The sequence below is a fragment of the Cornus florida genome, unplaced genomic scaffold (genome assembly GCF_030987335.1).
Source record: "Cornus florida cultivar Cherokee Brave unplaced genomic scaffold, ASM3098733v1 CherokeeBrave_3.0.0_Hap2_Chr06, whole genome shotgun sequence".
In the NCBI taxonomy this organism is placed as follows: domain Eukaryota; kingdom Viridiplantae; phylum Streptophyta; class Magnoliopsida; order Cornales; family Cornaceae; genus Cornus; species Cornus florida.
In genome coordinates, this window is record NW_026775576.1 from 106,380,073 (window position 1) to 106,398,436 (window position 18,364).

An 18,364-nucleotide genomic window follows, 5' to 3' on the forward strand; every position below is an offset into this window, starting at 1 on the left:
GAGGAACATCCACTACACACACACACGCACAACATAGCTAGACCCAAATTCTAATACAAACTTCTTAGGATTGTATTTAGAATTTGTACTTTTGTTACCCAAATTCTAATACAATCTTCTTAGGATTGTATTTAGAATTTGTACTTTTGTTTCGACTTTCTTTTTGAATGAAGTTGTTGCTTGCCTCATTTAAAAATAAAATAAATTCCATAAATATGCTCCAAATCTATACATTTTGTTCTGAACTCAAATCTTACTTTCTTCAGATCAGACATATCCTCCAAAGTGACTCAGCAGGTTTATAATAGTGACTTGCACAGGAATAGTGCATGTGACAGTGCTAAACTCCCGTTAAACAGATCATGGATTCAAATTAAAGGAGTTGTGATATATATATATATACTCCTTTCGTCCCAGTCCCATATAAGCAGTCCATACATTTTGTTCTGAACTCAATCTTACTTTCTTCATATCAGACAGATCCTCCAAAGTGACTCAGCAGGTTTATAATAGTGACCTGCACAAGAATAGTGCATGTGACAGTGCTAAACTCCCGTCCAAACAGATCATGACCTCAAATTAAAGGAGTGGTGATATATAGTAGTCCATTATTTCATTTTTACATGTTCCAAATTAGTTGTCCTTTTGAAAAATCAAAGCATTTTTTTTTTATATTTCCATCATTGTCCTTTATTTTTTAAAAAAATTTCAAACTTTGTAACTTTATATGTTTAATTTAGAAAGAACAATTTGATAATTTTTAAAGGGGACATTGCATTAATTGCATGTCCCTTTAAAAACTTCAATTTCTATATTATAGGGGTGGCAATTCGTGTTGCGGATCGTAATCGTGTCGTGTCAATTTAAGGATATTATAATAAACAGCTCAATCTGAACACGACCCATTTAATAATCGTGTCAGGAACTCTCAACACTAATTCGACCTGTTTTGTGTAACCCGTTTAATGACCTATTTATAAAAAATAAAAAATTATATTATTTAAATTATTAATAAAACTCAATAAAATAATAAATACCAAAAAATATATAAGTTTTAATCAACCAAATTACTAAATGGTTTCTAGTTTACAAAAAATTAAATTATAAGATACAAGTTTATAGTAATTTTAGAATTTAAATAAAAATTTATTTACGACATATATAGTTAAACGTGTATAAATAGGTTATACGGGTTGAATCCCTCAACCCAAACACAACACGATTAACTAAATAGATTAATTATGTCAACTTGTTTATAACCCAAATTCGTTTAAAATCAATTCAAACTAGTTTAACTCACATGTCATGCTCAAGTCGTGTTAACTTTTGCCGTCTTTACTTTATGTGGACGGAGGTTTTATTATATATGTGTATGTATTATTGATTGCTTTGTTAAAACTTCAAAAGAATGAATCTCCAGTATATGTATGTGTGTAAAAAGCTAAAGAGATGTCGGGTGACCAAAACGTGGTCGGTGGCACAAAAGATTGTCATCTTTGTCAAAAGTACACCGTCCCAGAGTGGCATACCATTCATCAAATGCCTGTACGTCAATTACTCCAATCTCTCTCTCTCAAAAACACACATATCAAGGTATGGATAGCTTGCAAAAGTGAAAAAGAATCTCCAGAATTAAAGAAAATATTATCTTAAGAAAAAGCAATGCGAGACCGAATTCCATCTAGATTGCCATTAACATTCTAGCTTTACAAAGTTGTAAACATATTCCCTCGGCCTTAAATAATTGTTCACTTAATCAATTATGATAATAAATTTTTATTTTGTAAATTGTGACTCACAAAATTTACGAAGTGCACAACATATTATTTTAGAGCGAAAGGAATATATATATCATATTATGCTTATAAGGTGTTATAGAAAATTGATCATCAAAACAATTAGAGAAGAGCTTCTTAAGACATTTAGTTTGTATAATTAGTACAGTACTTATCTTGATGATGAAAAGAAACATGCAAACTTAATAAGTAAGCAAGTCACCCAAACAAACCATCACCTTAAGAAAGTACTTTTGAAGAACATAAAACTAATATGTTTTTTTCCCAAAAAACAGAAAAAAAAAAAAAAAAAAAAAAAAAAGAGACTCAGTGCAAATATAAAAAATTACATTCGAATATTATTTTTCATCTTTTCTGAAGGTATGTCTCTCTGTTTGCCTGTAATGCTTCATCTTTGTTTTAATACTACACCAACTAGGAATATATATATATACACACACACACACATTAATTTAATGCCTTAGAGAAAGAAAATTAAAAAAGGTGAAAAAGAATCTCCATTAAACAAAAGTAAAGGCTGCTTACGCACCAAGTTAAGCACCTTTGTTATCTATGCTTTTCTTCTTTACCTTCCAACTAATAAACTCCGCTATACACACACTCTCTCTTTCTCTCGTCTTATATTACATCAAACACTTCCCATTCTTCTTTCTAGTTTCTACTACACAAGTAACACAACCCAAAACACATGCACATACCGGACAATGTGATAAAGCTGTAATCAACCCCAACATTTCCAAAACACCACCAAATTAAGCTTCAATTATGGACCCGGTCCGAAAATTGATTGTTCAGGTTGTTGACGCTCGCGAACTTCTTCCCAAGGACGGACATGGATCTACCAGTCCCTACGTGGTTCTCAATTTCTACGGCCAGAAGAAGAGGACCCGAACCGTCATCGGGGACTTGAACCCAACCTGGAATGAAAAAATCGAATTCAACGTCGATAAGCGTCCGTCGTCGGTCATCGGCGACCTTCTAGAGGTTGATGTCTATCACTACCACGACCGAAGCATTGGCCCCACAACGAAGGACATCTTTCTGGGTCGGCTCCGATTGAGCTCGCGACAGTTTGTCAAGAAAGGTGAAGAGGCACTGATTTACTATCCGTTGGAGAAGAAGAGTCTATTCAGTTGGGTTCGGGGTGAGATTGGATTGAAGATTTATTTCGTCGAACCCGTATCACCGCCCTCGCCACCGCCGTCGGCGGAGGACGTCAAACCACCTGATGCAGCTCCACCACCGCCACCACCAGTTGAACCCGGATCCGACACTCAGCAGCCGAAAGAAGATGCAGTGGCGGATGGTGCAAAATCTGACACACAGGCAGTGCCTCCGCCTGAGCCCAACCAGGCGCCGGCGGCGGACCCACCTCCAGATGGCGGGAAACCCAGTGAAGACATACCTCCTCCTGCGGGTACTGAAACTGCTGAGAAACCGCCGGAACCTGACCCACAACCCCAAGATGCAAGTACGGTTCCAGTGGATCCCGTACCAGCTCCATCGGTGCAACCAGATCCATCACAGCCACAAATGACGGCATCACTATCATCACGATCAGGACCTGAATTTGGTTTCAACGGTCCTCAGCCAATCAGCCGCCACGCATCGGTCAGTAGCTTCATGTCGGACCCATCGGAGGGTAATCCAATCGAACGGACATCGTTCGATCTGGTTGATAAAATGCACTATCTCTTTGTTCGGGTCTTAAAAGCCCGATCACTTCACACCAACAGCAATCCAATAGTCAAGATAGCGGCTTCGGGTTCTCAAGTCGTATCCAAACCCGCCAGAAGAACCCAATTGTTTGAGTGGGACCAGACATTCGCCTTTGGCCACGACACACCAGATTCCAGCTCCTCCATTTTAGAAATTTCTCTGTGGGATGCACATAACTTCTTAGGTGGGTTATGTTTTGACGTGACAGAGATCCCGTTACGAGATCCACCAGACAGTCCCTTGGCCCCACAATGGTATAGACTTGAAGGAGGTGGAGTTCACGGAGGCCACTTGATGCTTGCCACGTGGCTCGGCACGCAGGCTGATGAAGCGTTTCCTGAAGCATGGAAAACCGATACAGCCGGTAACCCCACTTCTCAGTCGAAAGTCTACCAATCACCGAAGCTTTGGTACCTGAGATTAAGGGTGATCGAAGCTCAAGACATCATGCCGTTAACGTCGTCAAAAGAATCATCAATCCAAGTCAAAGCCAAGTTGGGATTTCAAGTTTTCAAGACCAAACCCTCCGTTACACGTAACGGATCTCCGTCGTGGAACGAAGATTTGATATTTGTAGCAGCCGAGCCGTTTAGTGACCAACACCTAGTCCTTTACCTGGAGAGTCGGCAAGCGAAAGGACCAGTCATTTTGGGAGTAACTAGCATACAACTAACGTCCATAGAGCGACGTGTTGATGATCGGAAAGTGGCGTCAAGATGGTTCAATTTTGACAAAGGCAGGGTCCAGTTATGTGTGTGCTTCGATGGTGGATATCACGTGATGGACGAGGCAGCCCATGTGTGCAGCGACTATCGTCCGACGGCAAGGCAGCTTTGGAAACCCCCTGTGGGGATGGTCGAACTCGGCATCGTTGGATGCAAAAACTTAGTGCCCATGAAGACAATCAACGGCAAAGGTTCCACAGACGCCTATGCTGTTGTCAAGTATGGTAACAAATGGGTTTGCACACGTAGCATCTCTGACAGCCTGGAACCCAGATGGAACGAGCAATACACGTGGAAGGTATATGATCCGTCCACGGTACTGACTATAGGAGTGTTCCAGTTTGACAGTTTGCAATTATGTGAGATGGACGGCTCTGATGAACCCACGCGAAATGATCATCGGATGGGGAAGGTGCGTATACGTATATCTACATTGGAGACAGGTAAAGTGTACAAAAATACGTATCCACTACTATTGTTGTCTAATATTGGATTGAAAAAAATGGGTGAGATAGAGGTGGCAGTACGCCTCGCACGTGTGACTCCCACGCTTGATTTCTTACACGTGTATTCACAGCCATTGTTGCCTTTGATGCATCATATCAAGCCACTAGGCATGATCCAACAGGAGATTTTGAGGACCACCACAGTCAAACTTTTGGCTGCACATTTTTCCCGATCTGAACCGCCGCTTCCTCAGGACGTCATTACATACATGTTAGACGCGGAATCGCACGCGTTTAGCATGCGCAAAGTACGTGCTAATTGGTTCAGGATCATCAACGTCGTTGCTGGGGTGATTGATGTGGTCAAATGGTTGGACGACACGCGTGCGTGGAAGAATCCGACGGCCACCATACTTGTGCATGCATTGTTGGTGATGCTTGTGTGGTTCCCTGATTTGATTGTCCCCACATTTGCATTCTACTTGTTCGTGATCGGAGCATGGAACTATAGGTTCCGGTCGCGGATCCCACTGCCACACTTCGATCCGAAGATCTCATTCGCCGATTCCATTGATGGTGATGAACTGGATGAAGAGTTTGATGCAGTTCCAAGCAGTAGACCAAATGAGATGGTACGTGCGAGGTATGATAAGCTACGCTCGCTGGGGGCACGTGTCCAGACTATATTGGGTGATTTCGCCACGCAAGCAGAACGTGTGCAGGCATTAGTGACTTGGCGAGACCCACGTGGCACGGGGATTTTTGTGGGACTTTGCTTTGTTGTGGCTATGATTTTGTATTTGGTACCGTCAAAAATGGTGGCAATGGCATTCGGGTTCTACTATCTGCGCCACCCTTTGTTTAGAGATCGAATGCCGTCACCGGCATTGAATTTCTTCCGAAGGTTGCCTTCGCTATCTGACCGAATCTTGTAGGCCGTTGATCTACAAAAAAAAACTAAAGATTTCACTCAGATTGTTGCAAAAATCTATTGTTCATACGAATAAGTTATAAATTAAGCATATGGTGGACTTGGAATCACTTGTAACACTCTCTGAATGCAATATAATTTTTGCTACTCATGCAATAATTAGGTGACAATATATAATGAATTGATGAAATATTTCTGATATGATTTAAGCGTTTATCTTATAAAAATAAAAAAAATGAAGTAGATATATTAATCTAATACTCAAATGATATAGTTTGGTGTGAATAAAGAAATAAGCCTATACAAGACAACGTCAAAAAAGGTCAATGTTTGGCCTGCAAAATGGACAGATATTGTGCATGTGACTATGTTTCTATCTGAATTGAATAGAAAAACAACCTATGTTTGCTGCATGTGACCATGTTTGTATCAATAAATTCATAATTTTTTTTAGATTGGACTTTAATGAACAAAATCCACGTGTGATTCATCCAAATTATTTAATATATGCTTATAACTCAAGCGTGTTACTTCTTTTCTCTCAATGTTCATGTTTAAAAATTAGAGTTTTTAAGGAATATACAATTAACGTATTATTCCCTTTTAAAATTACTAACTTGTTTTTTTTAGTTTTGATATGCATAATTATAAAATTTGATTTTTTTGGAAAATATAGAGAACAATGATGGAAAGATAAGGCTTATTTATTTTGAATTTTTGGAATAGACAATCACTAGTAATTTAATACATCTAAAATAAGATTGTGAACTACTAATATAGGACAGAGGTAGTGTAACTCACAGAAATGAGTTTCGGGTGAGACCTATCAAGCTTCATTTATTTTCATACCCTACTGATATAGTTTTTGTTTCCTTGAAAGGGAAATGCAAATTTACTTAAAATTCTTCCTTTTAAAATTTAATAATAAAAAATTGTATTTGTAAATTTTGATTAATATAATTTTTTTTCTAAAATTTTGATTAATACTGAATGAATATTAAGGAATCGAAGACTCCAAACATATATTTTGTTCAAATGAATTAATGGACCTATAAAATAGTTACTTATCATTACCATTACCAAATATGAGGAAGAAGAGATGTTACTGCTTTCTTATATTTTGCATGCATTATTAAAAAAAATTGTCACTCAAACAAATTACTTTAATTTATGGGCCAAAAAATTAATTTTCTTTTGTTATACACAAATCTGCTAAAGAACAACCACATTGATTTTTCATAAAGACCTAAAATGTACCTGAATATTAAACCATATTAAATGTGATGTCTAATCCAATCCAGATTTGTCATGTGACCTAGAATGATTCAAGAGTTGTTGAGGCTGGTTTAGGATGCTTCTACCACACACACCGAAAGAGACAGCACAAAACAATACGAAGCCCAAGGAAAATCTTAGCCTAGGAAATAATTGGACCAATTTGGCCCACTTCTCTATGCCAATCTCTAGCTTAATTCCCATATTTCCCAGAAAATAAAATAGCTCATCAGACTGTCAGATAATATAAAATTCTTATTCTTATTCTTGCTGTTGAGAAAAAAACGAATCCTTTTAACAGAAATGTTGGTCAGCAACGCGCCTTTTCCAGTTTTTCCTAAAGTTGTTTTTCGAAACTAACAAAACGCCTTTTATATTTTTGAATTCAAATATTCTTGTTGACCAGTGTACTTTAGTGAACTGAAGAAAGTTTTTATACTCCCATCAGTTTTAATAGGTGTTGGATGATATTATATCTTCAATTTAATTGCAGAACAAAGCACTAAACAAAAAATATATATATTAACTTCTAATTGGAGGATTTCAAAATTCTTAAATAAAGAAAAATACGGAGTATTAACTTTTAAAAATAAAAATATGAATAGTTTGATACAATTAATCGCGTCATGGTATGAACTGTGTGTTACCTTCTACGTAATGTAATAGTGATTTTTCCCCTAAAAAAACCCAACAAACAAACTTTTCTATTAATACCACCCCCATCCCTCCATTGCTTTACAGTTCACCATTTCCCAGATTGGGCATATAGCAAAATAAAAACCTCACTCTACCCTTCTCTGCCTCTCTCTCTCTCTCTCTCTCTCTCTCTCTCACACACACAAATAGCAGAGGCTACGCGTTTCTGGGTCCCTACCTGTAAGTACAGACAGCTCATTTTCCTGTGTAAATCAATCTGCAAGCTTCTGTAGTCATGAATCATTGATTATGGAGATCATTGTTGTTATCTTAACTGAAAATGGATTCAAATGCCTTGTTCTGTTTCTGGGTTTACCTTATATTTTTTGTTCTGTTACTACATACTAGATGAGGCCTGTCCGATTTAATCTCTTACTTTAATAATTTTGATTCTTTTCTTTTAGTAAGTCTTATCTACTTCTTTTAAGTTTGTCTTAGCTAGAGTGAACTATCAACTGTTAAATTTATTATCAAATTGGGTGATTTACAATGTTTTTCCTTTATATTTTAATCCTTCAGTTTAATAAAGTATACATTTGTTTATTTATTCTACTTATTTATTTATTTATTTATATTTTCCATCTTTATGTGATCAATTGTTTGTTGGAAGTTATTATTGTACCATTTTACAGATCAAGTTTATGCATTTTACCCTTAATTGGATAAGATGAATGCAAACACAAATACACAGACATACATAATACTAGGATGTGTGAATTAAGATAATACATGTTCTGAATTAATGCTGCTCCTTGTAGTTCATTTTTCTATTATAGTTTTTACCTTTATATCTATTTCTCGTGTTTCTTCCAAATTTGGTTTGTCAAGTTACTGTCCTTTTGCCCCAAATTAACTGAATAATCTTTTTCTGAAATGCTATATCAAGTTTGTTTGTATCAAGTCCGATTTTATTTTTTTTATTGTTTTGGAAATTTCAACTGTGAGATAACACCATTTATGGTGTACTGGGTGTCTAATCTACCATCATACTATTATTTCTATGTATAGGCAATTTAGGGAAGAAACATGGGAAGGATTTCAATACTCTTGATAGGGATTTTAGTAATGTGCTGCTGGGCAGCCATGGCAGAAGCGGAGTACATGAAATACAAAGATCCTAAACAACCACTAAATATTAGAATCAAGGATCTGCTAAGCCGGATGACATCAGAGGAAAAGATTGGGCAAATGGTTCAGATTGACCGGAGTGTTGCATCGGCCGAGGTCATGAAGAAGTACTTCATTGGTAAACATCAATAACATTCTTCTTTCCTATATAATGAATGATGTTGTTTTTAGATAGCAATTGCTCAATATGCTGTTTGCACAGGGAGTTTATTGAGTGGCGGTGGGAGTGTTCCAGCTAAACAGGCATCGGCTGAGACTTGGGTCAAGATGGTGAATGATTTCCAGAAGGGTTCTCTATCAACTCGTCTTGGGATCCCAATGATTTATGGGATTGACGCTATTCATGGCAACAACAATGTTTACAAGGCTACAATTTTCCCTCACAATGTTGGGCTTGGGGTGACAAGGTCAGTGAGCAGAAATTAGCAAATATCTTCATAGAGATAAACTTGTTAACCATGTAGTTAATTGTGTCTCAGACATAATTGAATTTACTGGTAAACCAAACTTGTTACGAACTTTAGGTTTGTGCTCTTAGGTCTCTCGAAAAATCTATCCGCAGAATGGAGCGATTGAAAAAGTCAAAGTTATTGTTAAAAATCAAAGTAATAATGACAACTCTACTTTTGTACTGTAATAAACAGTCAAGCCCATTATCTCAAATCAAAACCTACTAAAGCCACTAAGAGATTGTTTCAGCTGATTCTTCAAGTGGAACAATCATGAGTTTTTCTGTAGGGAGGACAATGAGTGGCGAATCTAAACCTTTCCCTTTCAACTATTGCCTTTTAACCTTCCTCTTTTCTTAATTATTATTATTATTATTATTTTCGTAAGAAGTCCCAAGAAAGAATGAAGATACATAATAAGATTTTCTCTAGTCAATCCTATGGAGGGAGTTTTGCCTCTTTATCCGGTGCTCATGATATACCTTTTTGTCAACCAGGGACCCTGAACTTGTCAAGAAAATTGGAGCTGCTACTGCTCTTGAAGTTAGAGCAACAGGAATACCTTATGCTTTTGCGCCATGTATTGCGGTAACTAAATCAACAAAAAATAATTGCTGCTGGATTTAAGAAAATCTTTAACTTAATGAAGTTCTCATATTTTTTCCTCAAGTTAATTTGATGTGAAATACAGGTTTGCAGGGATCCAAGATGGGGCCGGTGTTATGAAAGTTACAGTGAAGATCACAAGATTGTTCGAGCCATGACTGAGCTCATACCTGGATTACAAGGAGATGTTCCTGCTAATTTCCGAAAGGGTGTTCCCTTTGTTGCTGGCAAGTAAGGGTTTTTGCGAATCAATAACTACTTCTTAGTTATGAACATAATCTAGTGATGAACTCATTCTTGGATCAATTCTAGCAATTTTCTGTGCTTTGTGTACATTGTGGAAAGTAAAGAGTTAACGGTGTATCTGCTTTGCATGTGAATGTTTTATATATCACCAAACCTGATGACTCAGAAAGTGTAATAGGTTTATATATCTGCTCTGCATGTAATAGGTTGTTTGCACTTGGATTTTTTTGTTTGAAGATGTATAGCTTTGGTTTATATGATAGTTTGTGTCGATTTCTTGGAGATTTGGCTGCATATAGATTTGTGTCATGTAACATTTTTTATTCTCATCCACCTTTATTTATTTATTTATTTTCAGCATCCACCCATTCTTTGAGCTTGTCTAAAATCAAGTCCATTTTGGCTACTTTCAATTTGTGACAGTTCTGATGGTCTAATTTCTAGGGTTTTTTTTTTTTTTTTTTGCTAAGGATGAAGTAGGCTTCTATTAAAGATGTCTTGTGGATCATAGATAAATTCTCCCTTATGGACATATGAAAGCAACCCTTTTGGTTTTGTGCTTGATTGAGGCCTTAGTGGAGTGGACCATGGTTCCACCAACTATAGAAATAAAGGAAACATAAAAAGGGAGAACTTAAAAAAGAAAAAAAAAAAAGAAAAAAAAAAAAAAGAAAGAAAAAAAGATAGGCCTAACTGCATATTCAAGCTTAACATTTTGACTTAGTGATTTATTTATTACTACATTCATATCCAAAATCAGAAAACCTTACTGGTAGTCCTAATATATTCATCAAATAAAAGTACTCAACAATGAACCATTAGTTCAGCTATATCTTTGCATTTTAATATGACTGAAGTTCTGATATCTAATCTGAGAACTAAAAGAACATAACCAGATAATTGAATGCTTTGTTGGGAAATTACTCTTGTTCTAAGAATTAGTTTTAAAGAAACAATAAACTTTTGTCTTACAAGATACCCTATAATTGACTTTACCTAAATCACTTTGTTATTTTCCTTGATTTATTTATTTTCACGTTTTGTAGAACAAAGGTTGCTGCATGCGCTAAGCACTATGTAGGTGATGGTGGAACAACCAAAGGCATCAATGAGAACAACACTGTAACGACAAGAAAGGGTTTGTTCAGTATCCATATGCCAGCCTACTATGACTCAATTATCAAGGGTGTGGCAACTGTTATGGTCTCCTACTCAAGCTGGAATGGGATAAAAATGCATGCTAACCGTGATCTTATCACTGGCTTCCTGAAGAACACCTTACGTTTCAGGGTAAATTAAATTAGAGTAATTTTGACTCTTTAAGTCCCAAAAATTTGCATAGATTTTTGTATCAATGCCTTTTTAGAAATTAGTTTTTTTTTTTTTTTTTTTTTTTTTTTTTGTACCATTATTCAACTGGAAAATGACTTTAGTAGAAAAAGGCAAAAATAACCTCTTAATTTCTGGAATTTACAAAATGGCTTGAAACTGATAAACAAAATGTGAGGGCTGTCTTGATCCCTTCAACAACCCAAAAAAAATTCTAAAAACCAACACTGTAAAATCACAATCTTCCATTGAATTTTAATTGTTTCTAAAGCCAGAAGAGAGAATGATATGCGATTATCTCAATTTTATGTGTGTGGCCTTCTAAGTCCTAAGTCATTCTTGTTAATCAACTTCTTTAAGCCAATTTCCATTCAATCTCTTGCTCCATATCCCTTAAGTAATGCTTGGTGTTGCCCAGGTGGATTTTTTTCAATTATTATCTTTTCTCTTTGAATAGTTTCTGTATATTTCCAAACTCATTCCCATTCCGTGGCCATAATTGAAAACAATTATTCTTAATTTTGTGCAAACTCTAATCAATTGGATCGTTGTTTCACATGTATCAAGGTTGTTGCATGTCTACTGACAGTAGCACCAGCTCAAACTAAATTCTTCTTTTTCTGTTAGGGTCACCTTAAAATCCTTCCATGTCTACCACCATCACCAAATGGTCTGACGTGCTTGCCACTATTATTATACTGTAGTAACCTTAGCCAGTTTTCTAGACACAAGCTTTTTTCTGTCACATCTACCCCAATTATGTTATTTTGTAGAGGAAACAAGCCTTCTGCACACTGTAGATCTTTACCACTATACATCATGCCTTCTTGCCCCAAATTTTGGTTTCACTAAATCTCATTATGATCTCCCAGTTAAAGTCATCATAACTGTACCAGAGATACCAGTTGCCTCAAGCCTTCATTGTTGTCTTCTCCAAGGTAATCTAGGTGATCCATGAAATTTGTTAAAAAATAAAAAATTATCTTCACTGTCCATTTTAACCGGTTGCCCCAATTTATTACAAAGGGGTATTGTTGGTATCTAAGATTAAAAACCTGTTGGCTTATGTAACAGGTTAAATTAGTACCAATCTTGTGTTTTTATGTGTCTTTTTTATGAACAAAAGCAACTAATATTGAGGTATGAACTGGTGAAATGTTTTAGGGTTTTGTCATCTCGGATTGGGAGGGGCTTGATAAGATCACTACTCCAGCTCATGCTAACTACACATATTCCATTGAAGCTGCAATTAGTGCCGGAATTGACGTGGTAACTAATTTAAATTAGATTTCATGCTTAAAAATATGTGTAATTTGAAGTTCAGACTATCAGATTTTAGTCACTTAGTAATGAAGTACCACCAATCCTATTGTTGTGGGCACATTGCAGGCCATGATTCCTTACAACTATACCGAATTCATTGATGGTCTAACCCTCCTGGTTAAGAATAAGATCATCCCCATGAGCCGAATCAATGATGCGGTAAGGAGGATTTTGCGGGTCAAGTTTGTGATGGGTTTATTTGAGAACCCATTGGCTGATCTTAGCCTGGCCAAACATCTTGGAAGCCAGGTCAGTCTATAAGTTAGTTAAATTCGATATTCTTTGGATATACTTTGTTCAAAATGTAAGAAGTAAGTATCTTCTTCCTATAACATTAACAGGAGCATAGAGAACTGGCAAGGGAGGCCGTGAGAAGATCTCTTGTACTGCTAAAAAATGGTGAATCAGCTGACAAGCCATTGTTACCCCTTCCTAAAAAGGCATCAAAAATCCTCGTCGCTGGAAGCCACGCAGACAATATCGGTAATCAGTGTGGTGGGTGGACAATTGAGTGGCAGGGACTTGGTGGCAATATCACAGTTGGTACATTTACAATTACCCCTTTGTCTGCTTGAATTCCTACTTTTTGTTGTCAAACACCTTAACAATCTTCTTCTAAGGGGTGATGTTGCCAAAAAAGTTCCAATTATTCAATGATATCACTTCCAAAATGTTCTTTTCATTTACAGTGAGTAATATATTAATAAGTTTTAAATAATACATGTTTAAAAAAATAATACTAATATATTTTCAAATTTGGTTTAATAGTAAATATGTATTTCTCTTAGAATTCTAGAAGAGGAGAAGTTTGAGTGAATTAGATTTATTTAGAAAAAACCTTGTGAATTCGTATAGTTAATGTATCTTAAGAGTCCTATAATAGAGAGAATTACAAAAATCAATGTGATATATCTTATATAATTTTATTTCTATAGCCAACTCAAAATTAAGTATTTCTACACAAGTTATAAAATTGAAAATTACAATTGTATAAAGGATAAACACTTATGTTATAGATACACACCTAGTTAAATGAACATGTAAAACATTTCATTAGTTGTGTATGAAGAGAAGTCTAAAGACCATTGCAATGAACATTATTATTAGTCTATGTACATGAGAGTGGTATGCTCTGGTGGGTTATCCAACTTCTTGGATTAAAAACTAAAAATGTAGATAAAAAATAAAAATCCACACTTCTATTAGTAGTACAGATATAGATTGGGTGGATCTAGGTAGATATTTATGTTGTTCTACCATTATTCTTTGGTGTTTCATTTGGAGATGATAGATAACCTTTTCATGTGCAGGTACCACAATCCTTGGTGCCATAAAAGATAGTGTGGATCAGAAAACTAAAGTAGTCTACGAAGAGAATCCTGATGCTGACTTTGTCAGGTCCAACAAATTCTCCTATGCCATTGTTGTGGTGGGAGAGCCCCCATATTCAGAGACAAATGGTGATAGCTTGAACTTGACAATCCTTAACCCTGGACCTAGCACCATCACAAATGTCTGTGGAGCTGTGAAATGTGTTGTGGTCGTTATCTCTGGTCGTCCTGTTGTGATTCAACCTTATCTTGCCACAATTGATGCCCTGGTAGCTGCTTGGCTTCCCGGAACTGAAGGCCAAGGTGTAGCAGATGTTTTATTCGGTGACTATGGTTTCACAGGCAAGCTTGCACGTACTTGGTTCAAGACTGTTGATCAGCTCCCTATGAACGTAGGGGATCCACATTATGACCCTCTCTTTCCATTTGGATTTGGACTCACCACCACACCGATTAAGGCCAACTAGAAGTTCTACACATCGGAATCTAGTCTAAGATAGCATGAGACTAGCTATTTATTGCATCTTGTTTGGTTGGCAATATGATAATTCCCATCCAGTGGGTTTTTTGACTAGTGATTTTAAGGACAGTTTGAAATGTAATAGCTGTGCGAGGTTTACTGCATTGATATGGTTGAGGTCATGGTCACACTGAGCTGCACATTCTTGGCCAGCTATCACCATCTAAAGATGTCTAGACATTACCCTTCTGTCTGCTTTTCTTTTTCCATTAAAAGATAACTTATCTGAAACTAACAAAACAGGAAGGGCAGAGTATAGAGACACCCCCTGAGGTTTGGAGGAAGGCCATGCAGAGGAAAATTGGCTTATTTTTGGACAATCACACTCCCTGTGATATTTGTCATCCAAACAGAGTCTTAAAACATGTGAAAAGTTCATTTTACCCTTCACTATTTTATTTATTTTAATTATAAAATATCCAAATATTTAAATGACCAAATTATCCTTTTCATAAATACACACACACACACACACACAAACAACCACAGTAATCACCACTCCCAACCTCGACCTTATCGAAGCTCTGCCGCCGCCGTCGCCGCCTCAACCTCGTTAGAGCTCGGCCTCATTTCGGGCAAACTCGGCCTTGGATAATAGATCCGTTATCTTCTTACTCTTCACTTTCTATACCGCTAGTATTGCGTTAGGCGTCATCAACAGCGATCCGTCAAATTATCCGCCGGAATTTGACACAAAGCCCATAATTCTCCTCCCCATCGAGAAGCTGAACTCAGACTCAGAACCAGCCAACATCGCTGAGATTGAACCTGAAGCCACTTACCACCATCCACCACCATGGCCGCCCCCACCAGCGGCATAGCCACAGGGGGACAAATGGGAGCAACTGTCCCCACTAAACTTTTAATTTTTTAAAAATTTTATATGAAAAGATTTTTATATTTGTATTGTTGCCCCTCTAAAATTTGACAATGCACATATATATCTATATATATATATAACCAAAAGTTCATTCATGAGAGGAATATAATCGTGGTACAATTGTAAATATATATAATATATCTATCAATTTATACTTTTCCAGAAAATATGATATTTTTTTTCACTTTCTATTATATTCTTTTCCACTTTCCAAAAAAAAAAAAAAATCAAGATATTCTACCACACTTTTGACTTTACAATAAACAAATGGATGATTTCCATCACATCTTCATCTTCAATATTTTCCACAATACAAACAAAGCAAGCGAGTGCGATAAACAGGTAATTTGATATTTTTTTTTTATCATCTAAATTTATTATTATTTGATATTATAATTTTAATTAGAAAAATTATTAGTTATTTGTATCAAAATTATTTTAGGGCTTGTTGTTCTTTCAAATTTTTGTTTGTGTTTTTATTTTTTATTTTTACATATGTGATATATTAGAATAGTTAGGTAACTGTAGTATTTTCTTTTTCATATCTTATTATTGACATTAAATATGATTTTTTTTTTTAGTATATTTAATTGAATGAACTCAATTTTGAAACAATAATGAACAATCATAAAAATCGTTGTGAATGTACTGAATACAAATATTATGAATTAATATTTTAATTTTTATATATATTGTTTTGGTTCAAATTATATATATTATTACTATTAAAAATTGCCCCCACAGAAGAAATTTTTTGGCTATGCCACCAGCCCCCACCACCAGTCCTTTCATTTCTCTCTAACCTCCTACCACCACCCACAATTGGCACCTCCACCACTGCTCACCCACCATACAAAACAACTATCTCCACCCTTTCACCACCACCACCCACAATTAGCACCTAAATCATCAACATCACCACAATCACGAAATCCCCAAATTGTCCGATTGTCTGAGGCAAAAGCCCTATGTGAAATGCAAAACCCATTAAACTCTCCTTTTAGCATCTTTAACCCGCCATTTTTGTTCTATCTATTTAATAAATACACACACACACACATAGAGGCGTGATCTGTGGCCTTCCACTTCCAATTCCAGCGACAGCGAAGAAAAGCGAACCGGACAACGGTGATGATGATCAAACTATCTGGTGACGACTAGCCACGATTCCGATGATGTGAAGAAAACCAACGAAGATATAGTCCATATCAGCTTCGAGATCATAGGGCTTCGAATCGCCGTTGGATTTCAGAACAGAAGACTCGAACGGCGAGACAGTGCACTCAGGATTTGGGGACGTCTCGAAACCGAACCGAAACCATAGGGTTCCAGCGAGTGAAGATTATTGTTGTTGTTGGTGTCTAGGGGAATGAGGTGTGTTCGACGATGAAATCGTCGTCAGCAGCAGTGGCAGGGAATTTGTGGTAGTCAGCCGGGATTCAGGATATGTTTGGTACAGTGGGTTTAAAGAGGGAGGATAACATTAGTTATGAGGGAAAGGGAAGGGAAGGATAATCTTAACCCCCTATCGTGTTTAGTTGGTTAATGAAGGAAAAGAAAGGAAATGACAATAATCATGTTTAAGAAAAGAAAGGGAAAGAAAGGAAAGGGAATTATTTTAATAAATTGACTATTATACCTTTTTATTTTTCTTTTCTTTTCTTGTGCAGGTATAGGAGACTATATATATATAGTCTCCTATACCTGATTGGTCGCAAGAAAAGAAAATAAAAAAAAATTAGGGCAAATCATTTCAGCCTCCCCAATCTTGGCTCCATCTCTATTCTCGTTCTGTTCTAAACTCTGAACTTGCCCTCTCTCTCTATCTCCCTCTACACTACAAGAATCAGAAGTTCGAAACCCAAACCCATATATTTCAGTTTATCTTTTTGTCTACAAGAATCAAAAATTCAAAACCTGTATCGTTATATCATTTCAGATTGTTCAGAAAATCAAAACCCATATCTTTCAGTTTCCATCGCCGCTGTTCCAGTTCGGGTTCGCCGTTCTCAAGCTTTAGCCGCTGGCCCTCCGTCTCTCATTCTCTCTGCAACTGCTAACTTGTATGTAACTTGTTTTCAGGGTAAAATTGGCATCACCAATATTACATCAGCCATTGCCTTCCCTTTCCTTCCATTTTTGGGAGGATAAGCAAATCACTGTATAAAGCTATACATAACCCTCTAAACCCTTCCCTCTCCTTTCCTTTCCTTCCACCCATTTTACCCGAACACAATTTTTTAATCACCCTCCATCACCTTCCCTTCCCTTTCTTCCCATTTCCACTCTACCAAACTGAGCCTCAATGTACATACAAAGAGAAAAGGGAAGAGGGTACTTTATACAGGCGGATTCGGGTTAGTGTTTGAGATGGGTTTGGGTTAGGGTTTAATCCAAGGGCATTTAAGTCAATTAAAATGTCAATTTTAAATCAAAGGGTAATAAGGTCAATTCACCATCTTCAGGGTCTTTTTGTCCATTTTTCAACCTTAAAGGGGTGTCATTGTCTAAAAATATGCTAACTTTCCTCTGCATGGCCTTTCCCCAAACCTCAAGTGTCTCTGTACTTTACCCGAAAGAAGAAAAAATGCATATACAATTTTTTTAGGTAAAAAATGTTTGCATATACATTTTATCACTATATTAACGGTTTCACACAAATTGAGCATGTAACAACATCTAACTTATGTAGAGCTCTATATTTTTTAATTCAAATATTTTCGTCCTTTAATATGATAATTCCCATAGACAGAGATAAACCTTAAAAATAAAAAAATAAAAAAATAAAAGTTGACAAACAAACTTGTCTATGAATTCCTGTATAAATTAAACTGCAAGCTCCTCCTGTTCAAGCTCCAATATTTCAGGCCGGTATATATATAGAGCTTGAATAACATCAAAGCCGGCCTCCCCTGACAATAACCCAAAGTCTAAATTCATTCAGAGTAACACTTGGAGTCCTTA

General features: G+C 36.4%; 2 protein-coding genes across 3 annotated transcripts; both read left to right on the plus strand.

Moving 5' to 3' along the window:
- The first annotated feature begins 2,342 nt into the window (after positions 1–2,342).
- LOC132313708 (multiple C2 domain and transmembrane region protein 16) lies at positions 2,343–5,766 on the plus strand. Its single transcript, XM_059812615.1, has one exon. It carries the CDS (start codon positions 2,562–2,564, stop codon positions 5,619–5,621), a length of 3,060 nt encoding a protein of 1,019 aa, XP_059668598.1. The 5' UTR covers positions 2,343–2,561; the 3' UTR covers positions 5,622–5,766.
- Positions 5,767–7,619: 1,853 nt separating this feature from the next.
- Positions 7,620–14,709, plus strand: LOC132313709 (uncharacterized). 2 transcript variants are annotated; one of them, XM_059812616.1, is made up of 10 exons: positions 7,620–7,768; positions 8,597–8,834; positions 8,919–9,123; positions 9,663–9,753; positions 9,857–10,002; positions 11,064–11,307; positions 12,511–12,615; positions 12,736–12,918; positions 13,011–13,212; positions 13,980–14,709. In XM_059812616.1, the coding sequence occupies exons 2-10, from the start codon at positions 8,615–8,617 to the stop codon at positions 14,465–14,467; spliced, it is 1,884 nt and encodes a 627-aa protein (XP_059668599.1). In that variant the 5' UTR covers positions 7,620–7,768; positions 8,597–8,614; the 3' UTR covers positions 14,468–14,709. The 2 variants fall into 2 exon arrangements, with proteins under 2 accessions (XP_059668599.1, XP_059668600.1); XM_059812617.1 differs by lacking the exon at positions 7,620–7,768 and adding an exon at positions 7,855–7,991.
- The last annotated feature ends 3,655 nt before the right edge of the window (positions 14,710–18,364 follow it).

Excerpts from the sequence above, each read along its gene's own strand:
- LOC132313708 (XM_059812615.1), top strand. The coding sequence starts at position 2,562 with ATGGACCCGGTCCGAAAATTGATTGTTCAGGTTGTTGACGCTCGCGAA.
- LOC132313709 (XM_059812616.1), top strand. The coding sequence starts at position 8,615 with ATGGGAAGGATTTCAATACTCTTGATAGGGATTTTAGTAATGTGCTGC. Across the intron at positions 11,308-12,510 it reads AGAACACCTTACGTTTCAGG|GGTTTTGTCATCTCGGATTG; the intron begins GTAAATTAAATT and ends GAAATGTTTTAG. Across the intron at positions 12,919-13,010 it reads CCAAACATCTTGGAAGCCAG|GAGCATAGAGAACTGGCAAG; the intron begins GTCAGTCTATAA and ends TAACATTAACAG.